We start from the raw sequence: 23,468 nt of genomic DNA on the forward strand, positions 1-23,468 counted from the left end.
TGCATGGACACAAAGGTTAATCGGATCAAGTGAGAAATTCCAGCCTTGGCAACAGGTTCTCTGGCACTTGGTGCTGAACACAGCAACCACTTACTCAGTTAATTTGGGCTTTTTTGGTGGGAGATCTGAGTAGGAGCTGCAGCCTGACTGCTGGTGGCTCCTTCCCAGGGATGCTTGGTCTTCAGAGCAGGGACACAGAGGGGTCCCTGCGGCCCATTCCCAAATTGCAGCTCCACTCTCACCGGCATGGGCGCTGCTACTGTCCCTGATCCTACAGGGACAAACATACCAGTCCCCTTCCTTCTTGTACTGCCTCCTGGCACCTCTGCTCCTCAGAGCGATCCCCAGTCAAGTCAGTCAAAGAAAAAAGTTAAAAAAGAAGACTAACAACAGACCAATGAACTGAAAGCTGAAGACAAGATCTCCACGCTTCACAACAGGGTGAAAACCAAGGGGAAATCCAGGCAGCTGATGAGTTTATCCAACCTGGGCTAGTGCTGAAATACAACTGTGCCGTGGCTTTGCCCCTTGGGCCAGGCACACATCCCAGTGGGACAAGGGAGGGACAGCCAGCACCAGGGACCCCCACACCGAACAGCACCCAGTAGCAAGCTCGCGCCCCGAGTGGCGTGACACCCCAGCACAGGCAGGCAGGGCTGCTGTTGGACGGGCAACAGACCAGAAAACCTCCATGTCTGCCTCACCGGGCAGCTTGAGGACAACTCGCAAAGGGTGACACGCAGGGCAGACCCCATTAATGGCCAAGGCGCCCACCTCCTGCACCCTGAGCGCCCTGCAGCACCACGCACCAAACCACAGGAGCCGGGGCAGTACTGAGCATCACACCTCAGTGCTCCCTTCCTGAAACCACTGCTGCATTCCAGGTGCCTGGCTGAGCCCCGTTCCTGCAGCTGGATGCTCCTTGTTCCCCTTAACGCATCTGCCCCCTCAAAGGGATCCTTTCTGGCCAGCTTAGGAGGTTTTGAATGTCTTTTGTTTTTCCACACCAGATATTTCTTTGAATTTTTTTCCCCCTACTTATTTTTTGGCTAAATAAAAACTAAAAATCCCATAAACCACTTAGCGAAAGCCAAACTCTGCTCCCTGGCCACTGATACAACCCCAGGGATCCCAAAGGAATTGCCCTGGAGCCAGCGAGCAGAAATCAGCCCATTGTATTTTTTTTCTAATGTCCAAACTTGTCACTCGTTTTGAGTAACACATGCTGCAACCGGGCAACAGCCCACACCCTTCCATGCCTTCGTTATGTTTTGGTGAAAGCCCTTTTGCAACCGGCAACGGGAGGAGAAGATATCAGCAGGTCCTGCCTGTGAGCGGGGTTAGGATGTGGCACGGGAAGGTTGGGGCTGGCAGCATCTTCGCTGATGACACCTCCAGCTCAGCTCTAGGTACCTTTTTAGAAGTTCATGGCAGCACTTTCGAAGCATCCCACTTCAGCTCCAGAAAAAAAAGCCTGTGTCGGTACCGGAGCCAGCATGGGATGAGTGGAGACCGAGCCAGCGGTGCCAGAAGCGAGGGCGAGGAGGAAGCCCGTGGCTGCGGGAATGGGGGAGTGAAGCCTGGGGACCCGCCACGCACTCCCGAGCTACCAGTAGCCCTGCCTGGCCGGCATGGACATGCACTCCTCCGCCGGGTTTGACGAGGGATGCCAACATCCCGGCCACTCGGTGCCCCAACAGTCTCTTTCCCTCCGTGACAGACCCCTCCTGTGGAGCTGTCAGACTCTGTGGGCAGGGCACAGCCTGGAAATTGGGCACAAATTGGAAAAAGGGTAGTAATTCCACAGATAAATATCTGTCTGTCACCTTGGCGGGTCCGCAGGAGCACGCACGCAGCCACGGACAGCTGCGACTCTCTCAGCCCCACGACGTCCTTATGGCTACAAGTGGAAAATGTCACCTGTGGGTCCTGGACACAAATTCTCCCGCTGGGACTCCGGCCCCGGTCCCATCGCTATGGATGCACTGTGCCACGCACTGACCGGCCCAGTCACCTGTCGATCTGCTCCACTCATCATTAATAATTTACAGATGGCTCCAGGTGTAGGCAACACCAAAAGGGCAAGCGGGCTGCCCGCTGTGCAGGGCAGAGGTGCGACCATGCGGGCGCGGATGATGGATGCCAAAGGGCACTGCCGCCTGTGCCGCTACCGGAGGAGCCGCGCTCCCTCCCATGAACTCCAGGCCGAACCGCAGCCGCGGCCACGCGCTGGGAGAAACTTCCCGGGAATAACGATGAGGAAACACGCGACAACCAGACCTCGCCGTGCTGAGGTGGGGACCGGGCTGTCCCCACGTCCTGGGCATCCCCGGTGGCGAGCGGACATGGGACAGCTCTGCCCTGCCCGGTCCCGCTGTCACCTCCCCGGGCACGGCCGTGCCATCTCCCTGTCCCCTCATCTGCCCCACCTCGCTGTCACCCCTGCCGCCACCCGCCCGTCACCGTGCAGGCAGGGCCGCCCCGGGCCTGTCACCTCCCCGGGCCTCGGGGGGGGCCGCCCCGACGCCTGTCAGCCGGCCGGGCCGCCCCGCGGCCTGTCGCCTCCTCCGGGCCCCGGCAGCCCCTTCCCCGGGAGGCGGTCGGGGCCGAGCGAGAAGGGCCCGGCCGGGCCGCGCCGCCGGGAGGGGAAGACCGAGCGGCAAAATGGCGACGCGGCGGCGGGCGGAGCGGGGCGCGGGGCCGGGGGTGGGGGTAAGGGGGTTCCCCGCCGCGGCCGGGCCGGGGGGGGTGGAGGGGGGTGGCCGGGCCGGGCCGGGCCCCGCAGCTCGCTGCTTACCTCGGGCGGCGGCGGGCCGCGGTGCGGGGCGCGCAGGGCCGGGCGCCCCCCCGGCCGGCGAGGCGGTGCCGCCCGCCGCCCCCGGCTGCGGGCCGCCGTGCGGGGCTCCCCGGCGCGCCCACACCCGCGGCGGCGCCGCGCTCCGCTGCCGCGCTCCCGCCCGCCGCCGCCGCCGCCGCGGCTCATGCGCGCTCCCCGGCCCGCCCCGCCCGGGCCCGGCCCGCCCCGCCGCCACCGCCGCCGCCGCCGCCGCCGCCGCCGCCGGGCCCGCGCCGGCCCCGCGCCGCGCGGATCTCGCGTGGCTCCGCCGACGGCGCCGGGGCCTGGGCGGCAGCGCGGGGCGGGGGGCGCACCGCCCCGGGAGGGCGGGACCGGGCAGCGCCCCCCGGCACGGTACGGCACGGCCTGACCCGGCCCGGCCCCGGTGCGGGCAGAGGGGGGGGCCGGGCAGGGCGGGGAAGGACCGGGCAGGGCCGAGCAGCCCTCCCGCCCGCTCCCCCCCCGGCCCCGCCGGTGGGCAGGCAGCGCTGCTCTGCCTGTCCGGGGTGCGGGCAGGGTGTTCTGCCTGTCATCCTCCCCTCCAGGGTGTCCTGCCCATCGGCCTGCCCTCCGGGGTGCAGGCAAGGTGCCCTGCAAGGTGCCCTACCTGTTATCCATCCCGTCCCCCAGGATGCAGGCAGGGTACCCTACCTGTCATCCTCCTCTGCAGGGCGCAGGCAGGGGACTCTGCCTGTCACCCTCCCCTCCAGCGTGTCCTGCTTGTTGTCCTGCCCTCCAGGGTGTAGGCAGGATACCCTGCCTGTTGTCCTGCCCTCCAGGTTTCCGTGCCCATCATCCTCCCCTCCAGGGTGCAGACAGTGTCCTGTCTCTCATCCTCCCCCCCAGGACATCCTGCCTGTCATCCTGCACTGCTGGGTGCGGGCAGGGTGTCCTACCTCTCATCCTCCCCTCCAGGGTGTCCTGCTCATCGTCCTGCCCTCCAGGGCGCAGGCAGGGTGTCCTGCCCACCCATCCCCGCTCTAACCCCTGGCAGGCAGCTGGAAGGACACTCCGTGTCTCCTTGCAAAGCCACCCTGGCTCCCGGAGACAAGGCTGGGTGCAAGGCCAGCACGGTGCCCACAGTACAATACGGTTTTCCCAGTTCCTGACATCGCGATGTCACCCCCACAGAGCTGGTGGCACCCGGGAAGGTGCCACAGGGCAGAGCCAGTCTCAGTTACCGGCACTGGGAATGCACAGCCGTGCTGGAATCCAGCACCACCATCCAAGAGGCTGCCCAGAAATTAGGGAAAACCAGACAAATTTCGCCATGTGAGAGCAAAACCCAGAGCAACCACTGCTTTCGGGGCCGCCATCACCAGCACGTGGCTCACGCGGTGCCCCCGGGAACTGGGAGGTCTCATTGGCGCGACCACGCAAAATCAAAGTGAAAAAAATACCCAAGTTGGGAGTTTCCCCACAGTTCCCCTCTTTGTCTCCATTGCGGGGAGAGAGCTTAATTAATATCTGCAGAGAGCTTGGAAAGCTTTGTGTAATTGCTAGGTATTATTATCGGTGGAGCGGAGGGTGATCAGCGGGGTGGGAGGGACAGGCACAGCCCATCTTCTTTGTATAAAATGAGGCATATCCGAGGCGGCTTTGCTTCCCAGCCAACGAGCTGCCTGCCGGGAGAGCTGTTAACCTGCGGCAGGCAGGAAGGCAGCTGCCTGTTAGGGCTGTCAGACAGCTTCGCGTGCCCGCTGGGACCAGGCAGCGTCTTCGGCGCCTTCAAAGTCTCCTCCTCGGTATAACCCTACAAACGGTGCCCAGGCGCCTTCACTAGTCCCCACAGCATCCTGACAGCCAGCTCGGGCACGCGTGCGTGCATGCACACATGAGTGCAGAAGTGCCGCCGCGTTCATTTTCTGCATCTGCAAAGCACAATTTTGCATCTTGAGGAGTGGGGTGAGGGTGAGAGGGAGATGCTGGGGAGCCCGGCCACCCTGGGGGTTATAAAGAGGCTTGGAAAGCCGCTGGCCATAGGCTGGTTGAGGTACAGAAACTCTGAAATAATGCAATATAAAGGCAGCCGCAGTTGCTATTTTCAGGCCCGGCTGAGCAGAGTTGAGGGGGCCAAGGAATGGACTTGAAAAGAACAGCAAATGTAGAACAGATGCTGAGGAGCGCTTTGTTTCACGTGCAGAGTTGTACCGGTGTGGAAGAGCTGTGCTGGGAAGGGCAGGAGGAGGAGGAGGAGGAAGAGGAGGAGGAGGACGAGCAGTGGGGGCAGTGGTGCTGCCTTTCTCCACGTGCTTGTGGGAAACCATCGCACCTTCTCTTGTATCATGGCTTCGTCGCAGAGACAGGTCATGGACAGGTCATCCTTGCAGAGCCGCACGATGCCGTGGTGGGGACGGGACTGGGCATGGGAGCAGCGATTCCCTGGTGCTCCGGCCCCTGGGTCAGCATTCCCACCATTCCCACTGCTCAGGGCAGGAGGAGGCAGGGGAGAGGCAGCCTGGCACCCGCTGCGGCCATAAACACCTGAGAAGGTGTTGGCTGATCGGGCACTTACATGGCGAGTAACTCCAAAACGCATATTAACCTGACCGGCTGCAGCAGCAACTTTCAGACCCTTAACTCGGTTAGAATAAAATGGATGCTGGATTTGCAGAACCCCTTCCACACACTGCTGGCTCTGGAGGCATCTCAAAAACTCCTGCTAACTGCTGTGCACGTGGGGCTGTGCGGGGCAGGCACCAGCATCTCCGCTGGGGGGTGGTGGGATGCTGAGTGCATAGGACTGGGAAGGGACTGGGAGGGACTGGGAGCCAGGACTTCAGCCCATATCCGCTGAGCCTTATGCACCAAGCACAGAGACAGGTGAGGGACAGGGCACAGCCGTGATGCCCAGATCCAGCGTGGGGGACACGGCACTTCCACCTCTCCCAGGTCTTTATCCCTGGATCGCAGCTGGGTCCGGAGCCTGCAAACCTGCCCAGCAGCTGCTCCATCCCCCGTTATCCTCGGAGAGCGTGGGACAAAGCCCCTCGGACCGGCTCCGCGCTCCCGCATCCGCAGGACGGGCAGTGCGGTGGCTGTTTTGGCTGAAGCAGAGCGATCCCAGAACAAAGAGAGAATCGCTGCTGGTTTGTGAAGCGGCATCCGGGCCAGCCCCAGCCCTCCTCCCCGGCGCGCTGGCTCCGCAGCCCGGACCTCTGATTGGAAACCGGAGCCCGCGATGTCTGTGTGAGCCATGAATTATGCTGATGGCTTTTTTTTTTTTATTATTTTTTCCCCCCTCCCTGTGCTTGAATGCACTCAGCAAATATAAGCAAAAGGATAAAAAAAAAAAAAAAAAAGAAATAAGAGCGAGGGAAAATCCTAACAGATTTAATTTTAGATATGGCGAGAAAGCAAAATGGCTGCAGTGCAAAGAGGGACGCTTAACGGAAGAAACGTTCCTGCCTGGAGAGAGAAACGAAGCTCCCAGCAGCCCTGAGGCTGCTGTTTATTATTTACAGGGCTGTATCGGTGGGGGGAGGGCATTTCCCGCGGGGAGCCAGCCCCGAGCTGGGGGGTCAGGTCCCCGGGGCACCCGCAGCCCCACGGAGGGCGGTGGGAGATGCAGGGGTGCGGGGCAGGATGGAGGGACAGTGGGTTTGGTGACGGAGAGCTGTGTGGCTGCAAAACAACCGCGCAAATCCCCAAATCCCCCTGGTTTTAAAAACCGCATCCTCTGACGGGAAGCCGAGCTGCTCATTTCGGTTTGGGGGTTTGAAGGTTGTTACCGGAGCCCCCCGCTAACGGCCCGTGCACGCACGCAGCCTGGAAATGTTGTGTCAAAACCCAGCCTGAAACTTTCCCTTCCAAAAAAGGCCCAAGTGAAACGCTGTGAATATTTCAAGGTGTTTCTGCAGGGCTTGTTTTCGCAGGAAAGCTATTCCCGCATCCAGGCTGGGCGACAACACTGGTAAAACCAAATGATACTCATTTTGGGACACATCATTTCTCTCAGCCCCTCTGCCTGCCCTGGGCTGAGCTTCAAGCGGTCACTGCTGCCCTGTGGGGCTGCCCTGCTCCTGCCGCTCGCTGCCCTTGGGTCATCACTTGGGTGTTCCCAAATGCCATCTCCCCATTCCTCCGGCCCTGCCAGACCCCCAGCCCCGTGCCGGGCTGCCCTGAGTGCCACCGAGCCCGGCATGAATGGCCAGGGACCTGCTCCGACCCTGCCCGGGTGCTGCGGGTGCCCGGCGTTGCTGCAAGCGTGGCACTGCCCCGGTGAAAGCGGCAGCTCTGCAGCCGTACCTGCGTCCAGCCCTCTCCGTCCTTCCCAGCTCCGCATCGCGCTCGCTGGCCCTGGGAGCGTTTCTGGCTCCGGGGAGGCAGGGCTCCCGGCGGGCATCCAGGAGCTGAGAATGAGGACCCAAAAGTGAAGGAAGTAATATAAGGGAAAAAAATGAAATGAAGTAATTATCCCTGCTCCGATACTATCTAATTAAGGGAACTGTCACCCTTATTAAGAGGCCATTAATTCATTGTCATAAGTCACCATCAGAGTACAAATACCAAAAATATGCCTGGGCAATGGGAGCGGAGCAGCATCCCCTCCCCCCCGTGCTGGAGGTCCAGTACCGCATGAGAGCCCTTTCTCGAGGCCACGGGGCCACTCTCAGCTTTCTGCAAGCTGTGCCCAGCTCCCCACGCCGCGGCTGGTGCTTTAGGAAGCCGTAAGCTCTGCTACGGTGCTCAGCCTGTCCCAGGCAGGGATGAGCCCATCCGTGTCCACCTACATCCCCCTGCTTGTGCGCACTGCCCTGTGCGGTCTAAATGCATTTCTGGTGCAAAGGATGCGGCGACGTCTCAGCAGAGATCAACTCTCAGCTGCTCTGGGGGAACCAAGTCCCTGAAGAGTTGCCAAAATGCCCCCAGCCCCGTGGTTAAGGTCAGCATTTCTCCCAGCATCACCTCCTGCTAATAGCCAGCTCCGTCTCCGGCAGCCTCTCATTATGCATTCTGCATGGAGGGCCCCGCATCAGCTTAATTAACAAGGTACGAAAGACGGGACCTTTGAGGAAATCTTAATTATATTATCCATCTCACCCTGAGTGGCACCTGATCCATCCCAACACTATTCTCAAGTTCATTAGCATTGAATCAAGATTGATTAGTCCTGGATGTGCAGTGAGGACACGCACAGGGCAGAAGGCTGCTTCCGAGATCGCTGCGAGACCCTGCATGTCCCCAAGCCCCGTCTTGTCCTCTGGCACCAGGCAGCCGGGATGGGGACCAGGGCTCCAGGATAAGGCAGCCGAAGGTTTGCCAGCGCCGGGATGCAGCTGCTGGAGCATCCCAGGATGTTTCGCTGTGCCCACACCATGCGCTGGCGTGTCCCCGAGCTCACACCTCCCCGGGATGCTCTGATTTATACCAGCACCTGTGCAGCCCTACCAGCCTGCTGTGACCCCACCACCCGTGCCCTGCTCTCCTTCCCCAGGGCTTGTGTGGCCCCAACACGTGGCACGTGCCACCAGCGACTGGGAGTCCTCCTTTTTTCTTGCCTGCCATCCTGCTGCGATGCCTTCAGGCGCCTGCAGGTCTCCAGTGCAGGAAACTTCACAGGGAGCTGCTGAGAGCACCAAAAAGGCGATGATTCGAGGTGGTTTGTAATCCCCCCTGGACACCTGATGGGAGGACAGATTCCTAATTAGATCAAACGTGTAGTCTACTGAGGACTGGTGTTCAGATTCAAACTGGTCTCGGTTCAGCAGAGCTTGTGGCAGGCGCTGCCATCCCTCTCCGCTCAGCAAATCGTGTCCTGGAATCCCGTGCAGCCAGGGAAATCGTGGGCTGCGTTCATAGCCGAGCATGAATTTCAATGTTGGGGGAATGGGGATAGTTTCCTGAATCAGAGACGCAATCAGCAGCGTTTCAGAGCTGGAGGTATCTGTATCATCAAGCCGAGCTCAGTAATTACTCAGATAAATTAGGCATGCATTTTCTATGTGCAACTCTGATGGCTTTTTTTTTTTTTTTTCCCTGGTTGAAAACCTTGCTGGAATCTGCAAACTGCCTCTACCACTGGGAAGTGATTGCTGGATTTTTCCTTTGTAAGACAAGAAGGTGTTGGCCATTATTTCTGATGCCAGAAGTGCATTGTCCTGCTTATTGTGAAAAATCACCACGAGCAGAAAAAGTTAATTAGAGGTGGCAAAGTCGCGTGCTCTCCGAGAGCTGCCGTCACCCGCCCCTTCGCCCCGGTGCCGCCGCCTGCATCCTCCTGCCTGCTGCATGGGATTGATTTATGTGCGCTGGTGTTTTCTGTTTACTTTAATTGTTGTCTGGTTTTAATATTGCACGAATCTGCACCCAATTCATCTGCGTTTCATTGTCCGGCGCTGTTTGTTTTAAGGCAATGCCTGAAATACCAACGGCAGATAAGTTGGCATTTCAAACAGACAAATATAAGGTATTTTTCTTGCTTGGCAAACGCTGAGCAGCGACCGAGCTGTCCCATGGTCCGGAGAGGAGCCTGAGCACCCATCTCCCTGCAGTGCCTGGGGGTCCCAGCGCAGCACCCGCCGGCCCAGGGGCTCACTCAAGAGCCCACGGGGAGGACGGTTCTTCCTCGGTGCCGCTGTGCAGACGGGTTTTGCTGTGTGCCCAGAGCCACTGAAGGCAAATCTGTGCTCAGGGCTGCTCCAGATGAATCCCTGGGCAGAACCTGGCCCTGGGTCCCCCTCAGATGATGGCACCAGATGCTGGTCCAGAGCCAGCCTGGAAAGATGCTCCGCTCCCTCCATCACCATCCTCACTGGGATGAAGGTGCAGCCGACACAGACCCCGCTGAGGCAGGGGGCTGGGGGGGCAGGATGGCATCCTCCCGCCTGCCCCGTGAACATCGTTTCAACCGGCTCCTCCAGCCCTGTCCTGCCAGGTCTCGGCAAGCCCAGGTGGCTCTCAGAGGGACACCCCAACGGGGCTGTGCTTTGGGCTCCGGCCGAGCGCGCTGGTGGGATTTCTGCTCTTTCTGCGCCTCCTTTCTTCTACGTGGATGCGGAGCCAGAGAGAGCCGGAGCACAGCCCAGCACGGGTGGACGTGGCACACGGGGGGTGTCCCACAGCCACCCACACCCTCGGGAGCACAGCAAGGGGCAGCCGGGCTTTGGGGCAGGATTTAGGGGGGACCCTGCCTTTGCAGGGGTTCAGGGGCAGCCCCAGCACCCCTCCCTGCACTCTAGCTGTGTTTTAAGCAAAACCACCGCCAACTTAGTGCGTGAGCACAGCCCGGAGCCTGGAGAAGCCATTTCTTCCCTGCGCAGCTCCGAAGCTCTGGAGAGAAGCTCAGCATCTCCCTCTAACGATGCTCCTCACCCACAGCCAGACATCCAGCACCTGCCGTCCGCTCTCGGGGATGCTGCCTGCTCCCCGCAGCCCCGCATGCCCCCGCCACCACTCCTGCTGCCCCCCACAGCACCCTCCACCACCCTCCACCACCCTCCACCTTCACCAACACCCATCACTCGGGCAGAAATTGAACCCGCGGTGGGGGATCAAGCCAGCTCTTGGCCATGGATTGTCTCGCTTGGGCTTTATGTAGCTCCGATCCATCCAGGATTGAAGGTTTAATAGTGTCCTATGTGGCCGCATCAGCAGGGGACAGGGCCGCATCCTGCACAGGGCTCTGCTCTCCATGTAGGGTGGTAACAAGGGGCAAACCGGGATCCTGCACCGGCTGGGACGGGTGCGTGGCTCCATCACAGCCGTGGGTGCAGAGCCCACAGCTGAGAGCGGTGTTGCCGCAGAGATGTTTTCTTTCCTTTTCTTAAAATTCAATAATTTCCCCCAGCTTTGTTGCTTGCGAGGTTCTAACAAGGTTAGAAGAGCCAATTTTGCTGCATTTTTGAAAAGGTCAGTATGGACAGAGGAGGAAATTCTGATTTCTGTGTCCTGGGGGAGGGGGGATGGGCTGGGGGCTGTGCACAGCAAAGCCCTGAAGTCGGTTGTCTGTGGAGGGAGCCCAGTGGTCACAGCCCTCTCCTCTGCCCCCACCACAGCAAAGCACAAATGGGAATTACCTGCTGGCGAGGTCCGGCCGAGCCAACCCACACGCAGAGAGGGGAGAGAGCGACCACCGCGGTCTGGGTTGCTCCACTGCAGGCACTGACGAGGAGATGCCTTTCTCTGAGTTGGAGGAAATTTGGATTTGGGGGAATTTGGAAGAAATTTGGATGAAATTTGGATTTGGGGGAATTTGGAAGAAATTTGGATGAAATTTGGATTTGGGAAATTTGGAGGCTTTGCCTTCAGCCCAGCGCCAAACCTCTGCTCTGAGGGTGACAGATGTGAGTTGGTGACGCTGGTGTTGTGGAAATCACCCTGGTGCAGGAGAGAGGATTCACCTGCTTGGGTCCCAGTGCCATTTGGTGAATTCGTTATCCAAAGCAAAATGGTTTGAGAATGAGATTTTGTTTCCGAGACTTTTCCATCACCGGGGACTTGTACAACCACCCCCCTGGGACCCAGCATGGCCACCACAGCCAGAACCCGAGGATGCTCCACGCATCCTGCGTCCCACCTGGGCCCCACCACGTCAGGCGCTGGCTCGAAACCTCCCGTCCAGCCTCAGTCAGTGCTCAGGGGCCCGAGCCCTGGGAGGTCCCTACCCTCCAAATCTTGGAGGCAAATCCCTGGGGCGTTGCATCTCCTCCTGCCCCACCAACACCTCAAGACTGGAGAGCTCTGGGGACACCTTTCTTTGGGGGCTTCAGGAAGGAGGCAAAACACCTTTGGGTGCAATCACAATTTTTGCTAGCTGTGGGCAAACAACTCATTTTCAGCTCATCTTTTATCCCACCACTATGGAAACCTCCCAGCTCCTTCACTGAGGAGCAGTGTCACTGCGATGGGACAGGGATGACACTGGGCTGCTGCTGCCCTTGACCCTGCCCGCAGCCCTGTGCTCTCCCATCCCGCTTAGCACAGCTCATTAGCCGGGGTAATGCCACTCACAGATGAGCTTTGGAGACTTTCGCTTTGCCACGAGCCGTTATCTGCATCAGAGTGGTAACCACGACCCCCAATCCCCCCCAGTTGCCCCCACTGCCCCATCCAGCTGCCCACCAGCAAAGATTAGCAGCTTTTTAATTCTCAGTGGTTCTGTGGAGCTGTAGGGGGATTTAAATTCTGACAAAACCCCCAGGCTGAGGCTTGTTCCTGCAGCGCCATCCGTTGGGACCTCTATCCCTCGTGGAGGTGGTTGTCCCAAGGGATTTAGGGCTGTAGACATCTCCTGAGCATCCCATCCATGGCTGCAGGGACTAAACCCACGGTGCAGGTTCAGGTGTGGGAAGAGTCAGAAGAGCAGCAAGTTAAAATAACAGTCTCTTATTTTATTACCAGCAGAGGAGCAGGCGGGTGGTGGGGGGCACCCGGCCCGGGGGGGCCACCGTGACCCACCTCCGCATTCCTGCCAGCTCCGATGCCGCGGGGGCTTTGGGGTGCTGCTGTTTTGGGAGTTCCCTTGCCCCCGCAGCCCTGCCCTTGTCCCCGGAGGAGGAACGTGGGGAGGTGACAGCATCCACCCTGCCCCTAAATCCTCGGTTGTTCCTTACCTGCCCACATGAGTGGTCTGTGGCTCTGGACGGGGAGGGGAGGGGTGAGTGGGGGTGTAACAGTAAACGCCGCTTCATCTTAATGGTGATCTGGGTCACCGGGAAGGTGCCTGGGTTCGGTGGCACCGTCACCAGCCCCTGGGCAGGAGGTCGGGATGAGCATTTACGAATTCCCGGAGGAACAGAGCTCTGCAAAGAGCTGGGGGGAGCGCAGACGGTGTGGGAGGGTGCCTGACAGGGCACCGGGGCCGGGGGGGAGCCGGCACCCAGGAACCCCCAGCCTCACCCTGGGCAGCACCCGGCACTGCCCGGCGGCATCCCCGGCTGCTCCCAGCCGGCCCCTGCCTCGGCTCCCCCGTCTGCCCGCAAACGAGGACGGATGAAGGACGAGCTCCTGGCACAGCTTCCTCCAGGCCATGGCACCCTCCCGGTACGTCCACTCTGCCTTTGCTCCCGGATTTTCCAGCTCCGATGACTCAGCTCCCTTTTTAACTCATCAAGTGGAGCTGTGCGCCGGTGACTTGGCCCCGCTTTTAACTTGGTTTTGGCTGGTCAGGTCATCTTATTTGCTACTGATAACGTTACCTCCTAGGATGCTGGAAGACAGCCCAGTCTGAAGAGAAAACTAAAGCTCCCTAAATAAGCTCCGAGGTATGGACATGAGCCTCCGGGCGCTGGGATGTCGCCCATGTGCACAAGGCTTCACCGTCCTGTGCATGGCTCTGAGCCGTCCCGGGAATAACCGCGCTGGATTCGTCCGCAATGCTGAATGCTGTCTGTCGCCGTCTCCTTTTTCCCAACTCTTTCCCTCTGAACCACCCGGCTCAGGTGGGCAAAAGTTCGTCTGTCCCAGCAGCTGTTTTGCTCATTTTGCTCCAGCCAAGAGCCACGTCTGCTGGAGGCAACCTCCCATCTCTGCACAGAAATGTATTCGTAAAAAAAGAAAGAAGAAGAAGAAGAAGAAGGAGAGAAGCCCCGGAGTGGCTGGGAAGCTGTCTCTTCATATTCCGAGCGTGCGGTTCAGGTCTCGTATCGGCGGTGCACAGCCCATCCCAGAGGTGCTCGGTTCACAGTGACGGTACAATCTGCCAAACAGACGGATCAGCTAGGAGACATTTCCAAAAGAAGCTGGAACAAGGCGGGAGAGGAAGGAATAAACAGCCTGCAGGGTGGCACCTTCCAGCTCACCCACTGCCAGCCCTGGAGAATCCCGTCCTTTCCATGCAAAATGCCACTGATGGATTTTGGGTTGTGCACCGCAGCCCGTCCCTGTGCACCAAAATCTGTGCGCCACAACCCATCCCTGTGCACTGTAACCTCTGCACCACAGCTTGTCCCTGTGCACCACAACCAGTGCATCACAACTCCTCCCCGTGCACCACAAACTGTGCACCACAACCCATCCCCATGCACCAAAATCTATGCACCACAACTCCTCCCCATACACCAAAATCTGTGAACCACAGCCCATCCCTGTGCACCAAAATCTGTGCACCACAGCCCATCCCTCTGTGCTATAACCTATGCACCACAACCAGTGCATCACAACTCCTCCCCGTGCACCACAAACTGTGCACCGCAACCCATCCCTGTGCACCAAAATCTGTGCACCACAACTCTTCCCTGTACACCACAACTCTTCCCTGTACACCAAAATCTGTGCACCACAGCCCATCCCTGTGCGCTATATCCTGTGCACCACAATCAGCCCATCACAACTGCTCCCCATACACCAAAATTTGTGCACCACAGTCCGTCCCTGTGTCCTATAACCTATGCACCACAACCAGTGCATCACAACTCCTCCCCGTGCACCACAGTCCATCCCTGTGCATCACAACTCCTCCCCATGCACCACAAACTGTGCACCACAACCCATCCCCGTGCACCAAAATCTGTGCGCCACAACTCCTCCCTGTACACCAAAATTTGTGCACCGCAGCCCGTCCCTCTGCGCTATAACCTGCGCACCACAACCAGTGCATCACAACTCCTCCCCGTGCGCCGCAGCCCTGTGCACCGCAACTTATGCACCATAACTCGTCCGAGTGCAGCCCAACCCGTGCACCACCACCCCTCTCCGTGCAGCCCAGCCTGCGCTCCCCACCCCATCCCAGCCCCGGCGTGGGCTGCATTCGCACCAGCCACACGCAGGTGGGTGCCTCTGCCACCCTGCCACTGCTCTCCTTCTCCGGACGGCTGCAGGAGGGGCACAACCTCCCCGGGGTTGGGCTTCGTGGCCTCTGTCCCCGCTCGGCCTCCTGCTGGCCCTACCTTGGCTGAGCAGCTGCAGGTTTCGGACCTCCTCGCGCACCTGGAGCTGCAGGACCTGCTGCAGGACCTCCTGCCGCTGCGCCTCGTGAGCGATGCCCATGCGCTGCAGCTTCTCCCCGTTCAGCCGCAGCAGCGCCCGACCTGCAAACACGGCATCGCTCAGCGCCCGGCCGGCGGCACGGCGTGGCGGGGACGCCGTAAAAGTGCAACTCACGTGGGAGCATCTTCCCATGGGGACAAGGAGGGGGAAAGGGAAGAAACCCTAAAACGCTCTTTCGCCACCTGGGCCTCGCAGGTGGCCCCGCTTCTGGAGAGCGCCGGGTGGCAGCTCGACGTCCCCAGCCTCGGGACAGGTAACGGCTCCAGCAATCACGTCACCCATCCCCGCAGGCAGGAGCTTTCCACTTCTCCACTCCACCTCATCTCCTGCGTCAGGAGATGCTTTTCCGAGCGCACGGTCCCCGTGCGGGCTGACCATCCCGGGGGAATGGGGGTACCCATCAAAACGCATTAGCATTGCTGCCACCGTCCCCGGCCAGCCACTCTCCTCCAGTCCGGGGGCTATTAAACGAGGGATTTGCAACCAGCTTTTGTCCTCGTTTCCCAGCGTACATTTGCTAATGCTGCCTTTGTTTCCCATGCAAGGGCTGGCTGAGCTCTTACATTAGGGCTTTGCATCCCTCCCGGGCAGCTCCAGCGCTCCCTTCCCCGCTGCTTTCTTCTGGCCCTGGCAGAGCTCTGCCCGGCCGTGCACACAGCGCGGTCAGACCAGGACGATGCTTGTAAGTACGGGTCAAAGGCAGAGTCCCCAAGGAGGGGGGGAGCAGGTCCTAGAGGTTATTCTCCTCTGAGGACTTGGCTGGAGGACCCGGAGGAAGATATTTGCAACTTGGACCCCAGCTGGGCAGAGATCTTTCCTCTTCTGCATAAATTTTCGGTATTGAAAAAAGCTATAAAAACATTCTTATTAACCTAGGAGAGGAGAGGAGAGGACTGTTCCCCGTCTTACAAACCGCAATCTCCCCTGGGCAATTTATGCTCATTTTAAACAACCTCCAGCCTGTCCTGGAGCTCGCCCCGGTGGCGGATGCCTCCTGCCCAGCCCGGGTGGGTGTCCCTGTGCCCGGTGCCGCGGGGTGGCTCTCACCCTGGCTGCATCTCCATGGGATAAGGTGACAGAAATGGGGGGGTACGTCTGTCTTCCGAACCACGAACCTCCAAACAGCTATTTCTCAGGAGCATGTGCTAATGGCAATTAGTACCGGCCATTAAGTGGGGGTGTCTGCCGTACCTGTGATGGCGTGGTGGGAGAACGCCTCGACGTAGATGAGATAGTTATGCGGGCAGTGCTTCTTCAGCCATTTGCACACATCCTGCTGGGTCCACAGCACCACTGGCTTGGCCAGGCTGCCCAGCGTGGGGCTGGTGTGGTAGATGCCATAGTGGTCGCAGGCACGGCCCTGCAGGGAGAGGGAGGGGAAGGGGTTAGTGGGATTTGGCCCTGGGAGGAGGAAAATGCCACGGCTGGGAGATCAGCCCACGGGGACGGGGGAGATACTGGCCAGCAGCACAGAACTGGGGTGATGGTGGCAAACTTTGACTTTGCACCCTCTGGAGTTTCTGGGCTCAACCTGAAATAGCAGCACCAGACGATCTGGTGAGGGAGGTGGGGGCAGTGGGGATGGGAGGCCGAGGTGGGGGTCCTGCCCTACATAGACCCCACACCCAGGAGCTCCCCGGCCCTTCTGCCGCAGGCAAGAGCCCCAGCCCCCGTCCCCACGCATCTCCCAGCCCAGCAGAGCATCGCATGGGCTCAGAAGACATCCCGGGGGTCCCCAGGGTCCCCTCTTGCCAGGCAAAGAAGGGTGCTTACTGGCAGCTCGCAGTGGGGATGGAGCCAGCGAGGTCCTGGAGGGCAGCAGGTACTGGTGCAAAGCCGTCCCCACCAGAAGTTGGTACCGGTGCAAGCCATCCCCACCAGAAGTCGCCAGGGAAGCAGCCAGCTGGTGCCCTGGAGCAGGAGGGATTCTCCCTTTCTCTCCATCTCAGCCCCCTTCAACCCCGAGCTGACTGGCCACGGCGAGGTCCTGCAGCCTCACCAGCATCTAAAGCCACCTCTGAACCCCACAGCTCTTTCTTAGGGTGCTGCCATGCCCGGAGACACCCAGGATAAACCAGGGATGCAGTCCTCAGTGCCCCGGCATGCCCTGGCCACCTTCCACCTCCAGACACCCCTGCCACCTCCCCTCGCCCCTTGCCCGGACTGCCCTGGCCCCAACACAGGCTGCTCCCTCCGGCACTGACCACCCCCTTGGGCTCAGCGCCCGGCAAGCACCTGCCTGGTGGCAGGATGGGACCAGGACCTGCAGAGCAGGGGGGATCGAGGGGGAGAAGCTGTGCCTATGGGCAGACGGGACTTGTCTGACAGCATCCCTCCCTCCCTCCCTCCCTCCCTCCCTCCCTCCGGCTGCCTGCTGGAGCGGTCGGTTCTGCCCAGAGCTGCCCGGTAGCTCCATTTCCTCGCCCACCACGTCACAGCGACTCCAGCCTCGCGAGGTCGTTGCAGCCTGGATTTATCCCGATATGGAGCAAATCAAATGCATTGAGCTGTAACAGTGCACGGGGATGAGCCTGCTTCTTCTGGGGGGCGGTCCTGAAGGCTGGCTGGGAAACGGGGCTGGGGGATGCAGGAATCCACCTGTGCCTGGTTTTAGCTCTCAGGGGAGATCGGTGAGCTCCGGCTGCCGGCGATGCCGTGACTTCATCCTCAAGCAGCACCAGCAAACATCGCTCCTCCAAAACAGCTCCCTGCACCCGGGCTGCCGAGACTGTCCTGGGCTGGACTGCGGGAAGGTGGGGATGGAAAAGGGGTCCCTGCTGCCCCCAAGGTGAGGGGACCTCACCCGTGTCCGGGACGCGGCAGGGGCACAGCAGAGGCAGCAGCCGGTATGGGAACATGCCGGCATGGGAAAGGTCGACAGCGCTTGGACCGCGGTATACCAATGCTGACCTCCATGTGCGAACATTGGCTAATTAAGTATGCCTAATAGAGGAGCAGAGATAATTAGTGTAACAGGGACTCCAGACATCCCGCAGTTACTGAAACTAATGACACCTCCCTGAGAGATGCCAGAGAGGAGGCAGCGGAGGGCAGTGGGGTCCGGGACGTCTCCCCTGGCCCCGTGCCGGGCATCGTGAGGGGGAAGAAGGCAGAGTTGGGAGGCTGTAAACTAATAACCAAGGAGTCCATCTCCAAAGCCGGTGGAAAATGCGATGGGCAATGCGCACAATTCTGTTTCACAACCAAACCTTCACCTTTGGGGGAACCCCCAGCAGCTGCCTGCCCCCCCCCGCCAGACCCATCCCGGGAACCTGCCGCCAGCGGGAGCAGCCCCAGCCCGCGCCGGCCGCTCGGCTCCTTCACACTTGGCTGAGCGCGCCGGAGAGTGTGCCGTGGGGAGGAGGAGGCGCTTTGCTCTGGATCCACTAACGAGCAATGATGAGAAGCGGAGGGGCCGGGGAAAATAATGGTGAGCTTCCCGCCAGCTTCCCGCAGCTATTATCCAACTAACCCTCCGAGGCACAGGGGAAGAGGTGACAAACAACCTGCAATTTCCCTGGGCGCGCTCCTGTCTGCAAGCGCTTCGCCCATCACACACAGCCCCGGATGCATCTCAGCATCCCTAAACCCTGTGCTGCCGGCTCGGGGTGCATCACCCCCCGCGGCTGGTGAACCCAACACCCCCCCCAGTGGTTCCCCAAGCGAGCTCCTGCGCTCCCCGGGTGGGAAGGGGAGGTGTAATGAATCCCGGGCTCGTTTTCCAGCTGGTTGAGCCGCACTGTCTCTCTGATAAACTCTCAGCCGTGAATATCGAGCGCCGGTGTCGAGGGGAGAGCAGCGGGAGGGCTCGGAGGCTGCTCCCGCGGGGAGGCGGGAGGTGGGAGCCATCCCTGGGAGCTGCAAGGAGCAACTCACGTCACCTCCCTTCTCTCGGGCGTTTTTCCTTGCTTGTGGCAAAATTAAAGCCTTTCTTCCCCCACTGTCCCCCCTTTTCCCCAAATCCCTTTGGGATGCACGTAGAGGCAGATGAGGCAGAGCCATGATGAACGCAGCTGGCACCCGGAGAGCGGCTGGCGTGTCCCCGAGCAGGCAGCGCTGTGCAGGCAGCGCTGTCCCCGTGTCCCCATGCTTTTCCCAGAGGTGTGAGAGGGAAGGGGCCACCCGTGTGCCGGGGGGGGTGTGATGGGGACAAGAGGCACAGCACTGCCAGGACGGGGGGACCTGAGGGGCTGCCGTTCCCATGTGCATCACAGCGTGACGGTGGGACTGTACCCATCCCTGCGGGGACCTTGCTCCCCTCTGACACCGAACCAGCCAGGTCCTCAAGATGCAAAAGCATCTCCATGTTGGAGGAGGCTGGAAGCCAGGCAGTTCAGTTTTCCCTGTTTTCTTTCCACTGGTCACCAGCTGGATGTGCTGCCTCCGATCACCCCTCCCAGGGCGGTACGAAGGGGTTGGGAAGCACCAGGAGCCGCTCAGTGGGAAGACGCTCCTTCCCACGGCCACGCAGAGGCAGGGCAGCAGGCAAATGGCTGGCAACCTTTGCCTCACAGCCTCGTTAATGCAATAAAGTTCAGAACTTTAGGAGGTCAGTGGCTCAGACCTGGCTAAGAGACATACCCGAACGCTCAGGGATTTTGAGGCATTACAAGGAATTTGGTTCTGGCACATTTACTGCAAAATTGTATTAAGTCCCAGCTCCAGGTGTGGAGAGGTGGTGACGCACAGAGCTCACCCCAGCACAGCTGATAATAATTATTATATTTATATATATTACTATCATTAAATACCAAATAATCACCAGGGCTTTCAGCAAAATGGGATCTGATCCTGCAGAGAAAGGAGAGATGCTCCTGCGGGGGGATCGGCGGGACGGGGGGACACACGAGGAGCTGCGTTCCCCTGGGCAGCCCCGGGACAGGGGTCGGGGGGTGTGGGGGAGCCCAGCGGGTACCTGCGAGCCCTCGGTGCCAGGCTGCCGCAGGAGCTTGACCGTCCGGCCGCCGTCGGTCCGCTGGCTCCGGCCGTCGTGCCAGGTGAGGCTGCTGCCGGGGTTCCTCTGCAGGCGGTAGCTGAGGTTCTCGGCCGACACCGTGTGCTCCAGGAGGCTGCGGCAGAAGCTGAAGTGAGCGGCGGTGGCTGCGGAGGGAAGGGGGGTGAGACACGGCCACGATGCCCCTCCACCCCGTGCTTGGGCACCCAAAACCACTTCTTCTATCCCAAGGGACCCTCTGGGCTCAGCTGTACCCCCCACTGCTGAAATCTCCCCCCTTCCGTCTTCCCTTCCCCATTGCCAGGGAGAAAACCCATCAGCCCACGAAGCCGGCGGCTGGCACCGGGAGCCAGCAGGCGCCGACGAGATGTTTGCCCACACAAACCCTTCGCGAGCGATGCTTGTTTTGACACCCGCCTGCCGAGCAGACGTGGGGACCTGCAGCTGCTCTTCATCGCTTGGTTATCACCTCCTGCTCGTCACCGCCGCTCTGCCGGGCGAGACGCCGGGAGGGGGCAAAGGGAAAGAGACACTTTCCATGGACAAGGCTGACATTAAACTGCCACCAACAAGGGATGGGGAGCAGATAAACCCCACCCTGAACAGCCTGTTGGAGAAGGGGACGCAGGTTGGTGTCCCTCCCCAGCACAGACCATGGCTGCTTGGGGATGGCTGCTGCCACACCAGCACACAGACCCGCGCACCCAAGTGATGGCCAAACACGCACCGGCCCCTCTACGATGGCCCACAAAGAGCCGTTTACCCGCGATGAATGGTTTTTGTCCCTCATCCCTTGTGTTTTAATAAGCTGGGGGTATTCATGTTGCAATGAAGATGCAAAGCTTTCCTTTGGGGGAGGCTGAAGGGACCCAGCTGTGATGGGAGGAGGAGGTGGCCGTGGGTATTAGGGGCCCATGTGTTCCTCTGCTCCAGATAAAAGCCAGCTGGCTCCACATAAGCAGCGCTGATCCGCAAAAGCAAAGACCAGAGCATCCCCCAGCTCACCTGCTCCCACCACAGCAAACCGGGCAAGTCATGAAACCACCAAAAGCAGAGCAGCACCCAAAGGAGATTCACCGCTGGGGATAACCCACTCCGGGAGAGCAGAAGGGCTGGAGAAAGCCCGCAGCAGCTCATTTCCAAAATTAATGGGTTTTAAGAGGGAAGAGGTTTCAAAGAGATCTCTTGAGCACACCTTCGTGCAAGAGGAGACAAACCAGCCAAAAGAAGCTAAAATGGAGCAGGAAACATTTGTCGATGTGTCTGTGTGTCCCAGGTTACCCAGACCACACCACACCACCTTGCTCCTTAAACACACCCAGCGACAAGCCGTGCCATGGGGAAACTGAGGCAGAGGACTTGACCGATGGCTGGGGATTGGGGCGGGGGGAGGTTATGGAAAACAAGCTGAAGTGAGATCCACAGAGGTGCTCGGTGTTGAGCAGAGGCAGGGGTGGTCTCTCTGCCTGTCTCAGGCGATGGAGACGTCTCTGACAGCTTTCTACAGCCTCAGACACCCCAGACCCGGTGGGTGAGGACCGCAGCGGGTTGTGCTCCCTCCAGCCACGGATGCCTGAGATGCCTCTGGCTGTCCTGCCCCTGCCATCCCCATCACCCAGCCCTGCCCTGGCCGTGCTGGGCTACCCCCGAGCTGAAAACTGCCCATCCTGCCTGGTGTTGGGGGCAGGTATGGACCTGGCAGGTCCAGAGGGGCTTGTGCCAGAGCTGTGTCCCTCGGCTGTGCCGGGGCATCCCCAGGACTTGCTGCAGAAAGGGTCAGTTGGGGAGGAGGGAGGGTCAGGTGGGGATCAGGGGTCTGGCCAGCATCAGGACCTATATCCGTAGCAGACTATAGAGCATCTGCCACCAGCAGCAGGACGTGGGCATCTACACTCCCCCAGCAAACATGGCTGGAGGTGAGAGAGCTGGAGCGAGAGCAGATGGGAGACAGGGGGAAAGATGAAGGGAAAAACAAACCGAGAAGAAAGGCAGGGCTGGGAACACCAGTGGCACCGCTCCCGTCAGGGACAGGCAACTGCCGCCCCGGAGCCCAGAGTCCCTGGCAGCTCCTCCGCAGCCTCCCGCTCCCCCCAGACCTTGGGTCCAACTTTCCCATTGCCCAGTGGCACTTGGTGTGGGTGAGAGTAGGGGGTGCTGAGCGAGGGCACGCGTTTCGGAGCAAGGGAAGGACAGCGGCAGCCCCTGGGCTGGCTCCATGCAGGGACACGGGGGTGGCCTCCGACACGGGCTCTCCTCTCCTTCCTGTGCCCTGCACAGGAGCAGCCACAGCAACGCCACGAGCACCCAGCCGCCCTCCATCCCCTCCGCTCCTCTTTCTGCTGAGCCGGAGGCTGCGCCTGCCAGCTGGGGATGTACATGCAGCATTTCACCCCATCCCTGTCGGCCCCACAGCCCCCCCCCCAACTGTGCCCTACAGCCCCCCGGCCATGCCCCACAGCCCCCCTCACCTGGCTCGGGTGCACCCTGCGAGCTGCGGATGGTGGAGACGCAGCAGAGGGATGGCCGGCCCTGCTGCATCTCGGCGGGAGGAGGGATGCGTGCGAGCGCTCGGCAGCACCGGCTGTCACGAGTGCAGCTCCATCCCTGCCTCCCCTCATACCTCGTCCACACCTGACTGACTCCCCCGATCGCTTCCCTCCCGCTGCCAATAAATGGTGGTTGCACGCTCGCCCCGGCTCCGGTGCCGGGCAGCCCCCAGCCAGCCTCGCACGGTGAGGGGGGGGTGAATTACAACCCCTCCCCGCTGCCCTGTGGGCGTTTGATCCGGAGAGATGCTCGGCGCTTTCCCTGTGTGCTCCCGCCTAATCCCACGGCAGAGCCAGCTGGCACCGGCATGGATGGAAAGCCTGGGGGGCTGCCGCGGGGGGACACCAGACTCGCCGGGCATCAAAGCCCGTGGCAAGGTCATGCATGGCACCATCGAGGTCACCGGTGGCTTGGGATGTTCAGGATGCAGGGGGAAAAGAAAAGAGGAGGCGCGGTGATGAGCATCCTTCCCGGGCAGGGGCTGTGGGGCTCGGCATGGTCTGCTCCTGTAACCGGCCAAAGCCGTCACGGTCATGGCCATGTTTGGGGTCTGGGCAGGACGGGGGTGCCCACAACCGGCAGCGTGGGTCGGTGAGCAAACGCTGCGCTGAACCTTGAAATGGGGCTGCAGGAGCCTTTGGGCTGGCTGAGCCCGAGCTGGAGCAGAGAGGGGAGAGCTCGGCTCTGGTCCCCGAATGGTGGCTGTGCCCTCATCTTTCTGGGTCCCCGCAAGCTGGTCCATGGTCCCCGTGCCTCGTCTGGCAGCCCCGTGCGATGGGCCACCCCACTGCCTGTTCGTGGGCTGGGGAATTGCTGCTGGCTCATTTTCTCTCGGTGGCTCTTTGATCCATTTTGGACACCTCTCCAGTGACACGGGACAGGTGGAGGGGGAGGCCAGGGGCCGGGTCACCACAGGGGGACCTGCAGCCGCCTGTCCCGGGCAGGGGTCTGCGGCAGCGGCAGGGACAGACACGGCTCCCTCCCTTTGCCTGGCACGCCGCCACTCCCTTTCCTTCTCCAGACACTTTTATGGCTGGCGAAACGTGAGCGCCGGAGAGGCTCAGAGCAGCAGCAGTCACTGCTGGGGAGAGGGGTGGGAAACCTCCCGGGGATGGAGACCTCGGGGCAGAACGTGTCAGCAGACACCGGCAAAAGCATCCCCAGGCTGGTCCCGTGGTGGGCACGGGCTGATTGCTACCAGCA

At 60.5% G+C, this 23,468-nt stretch overlaps 1 protein-coding gene across 1 annotated transcript; it reads right to left on the minus strand.

Annotated features, from left to right (window-relative positions):
- Positions 1 to 13,410: 13,410 nt before the first annotated feature.
- On the minus strand, positions 13,411 to 22,336 carry SAMD10 (sterile alpha motif domain containing 10; the record flags this gene model as incomplete). The annotated part of the gene is given in 6 exon segments (XM_082491249.1): positions 13,411 to 13,475; positions 14,665 to 14,805; positions 15,956 to 16,124; positions 19,680 to 19,864; positions 22,187 to 22,277; positions 22,280 to 22,336. Coding segments are annotated over 6 exon segments (708 nt in total).
- Positions 22,337 to 23,468: the final 1,132 nt, after the last annotated feature.

This window comes from Vanellus vanellus, assembly GCF_965231255.1.
Source record: "Vanellus vanellus genome assembly, chromosome: 15".
NCBI classification, from domain to species: Eukaryota; Metazoa; Chordata; class Aves; order Charadriiformes; family Charadriidae; genus Vanellus; species Vanellus vanellus.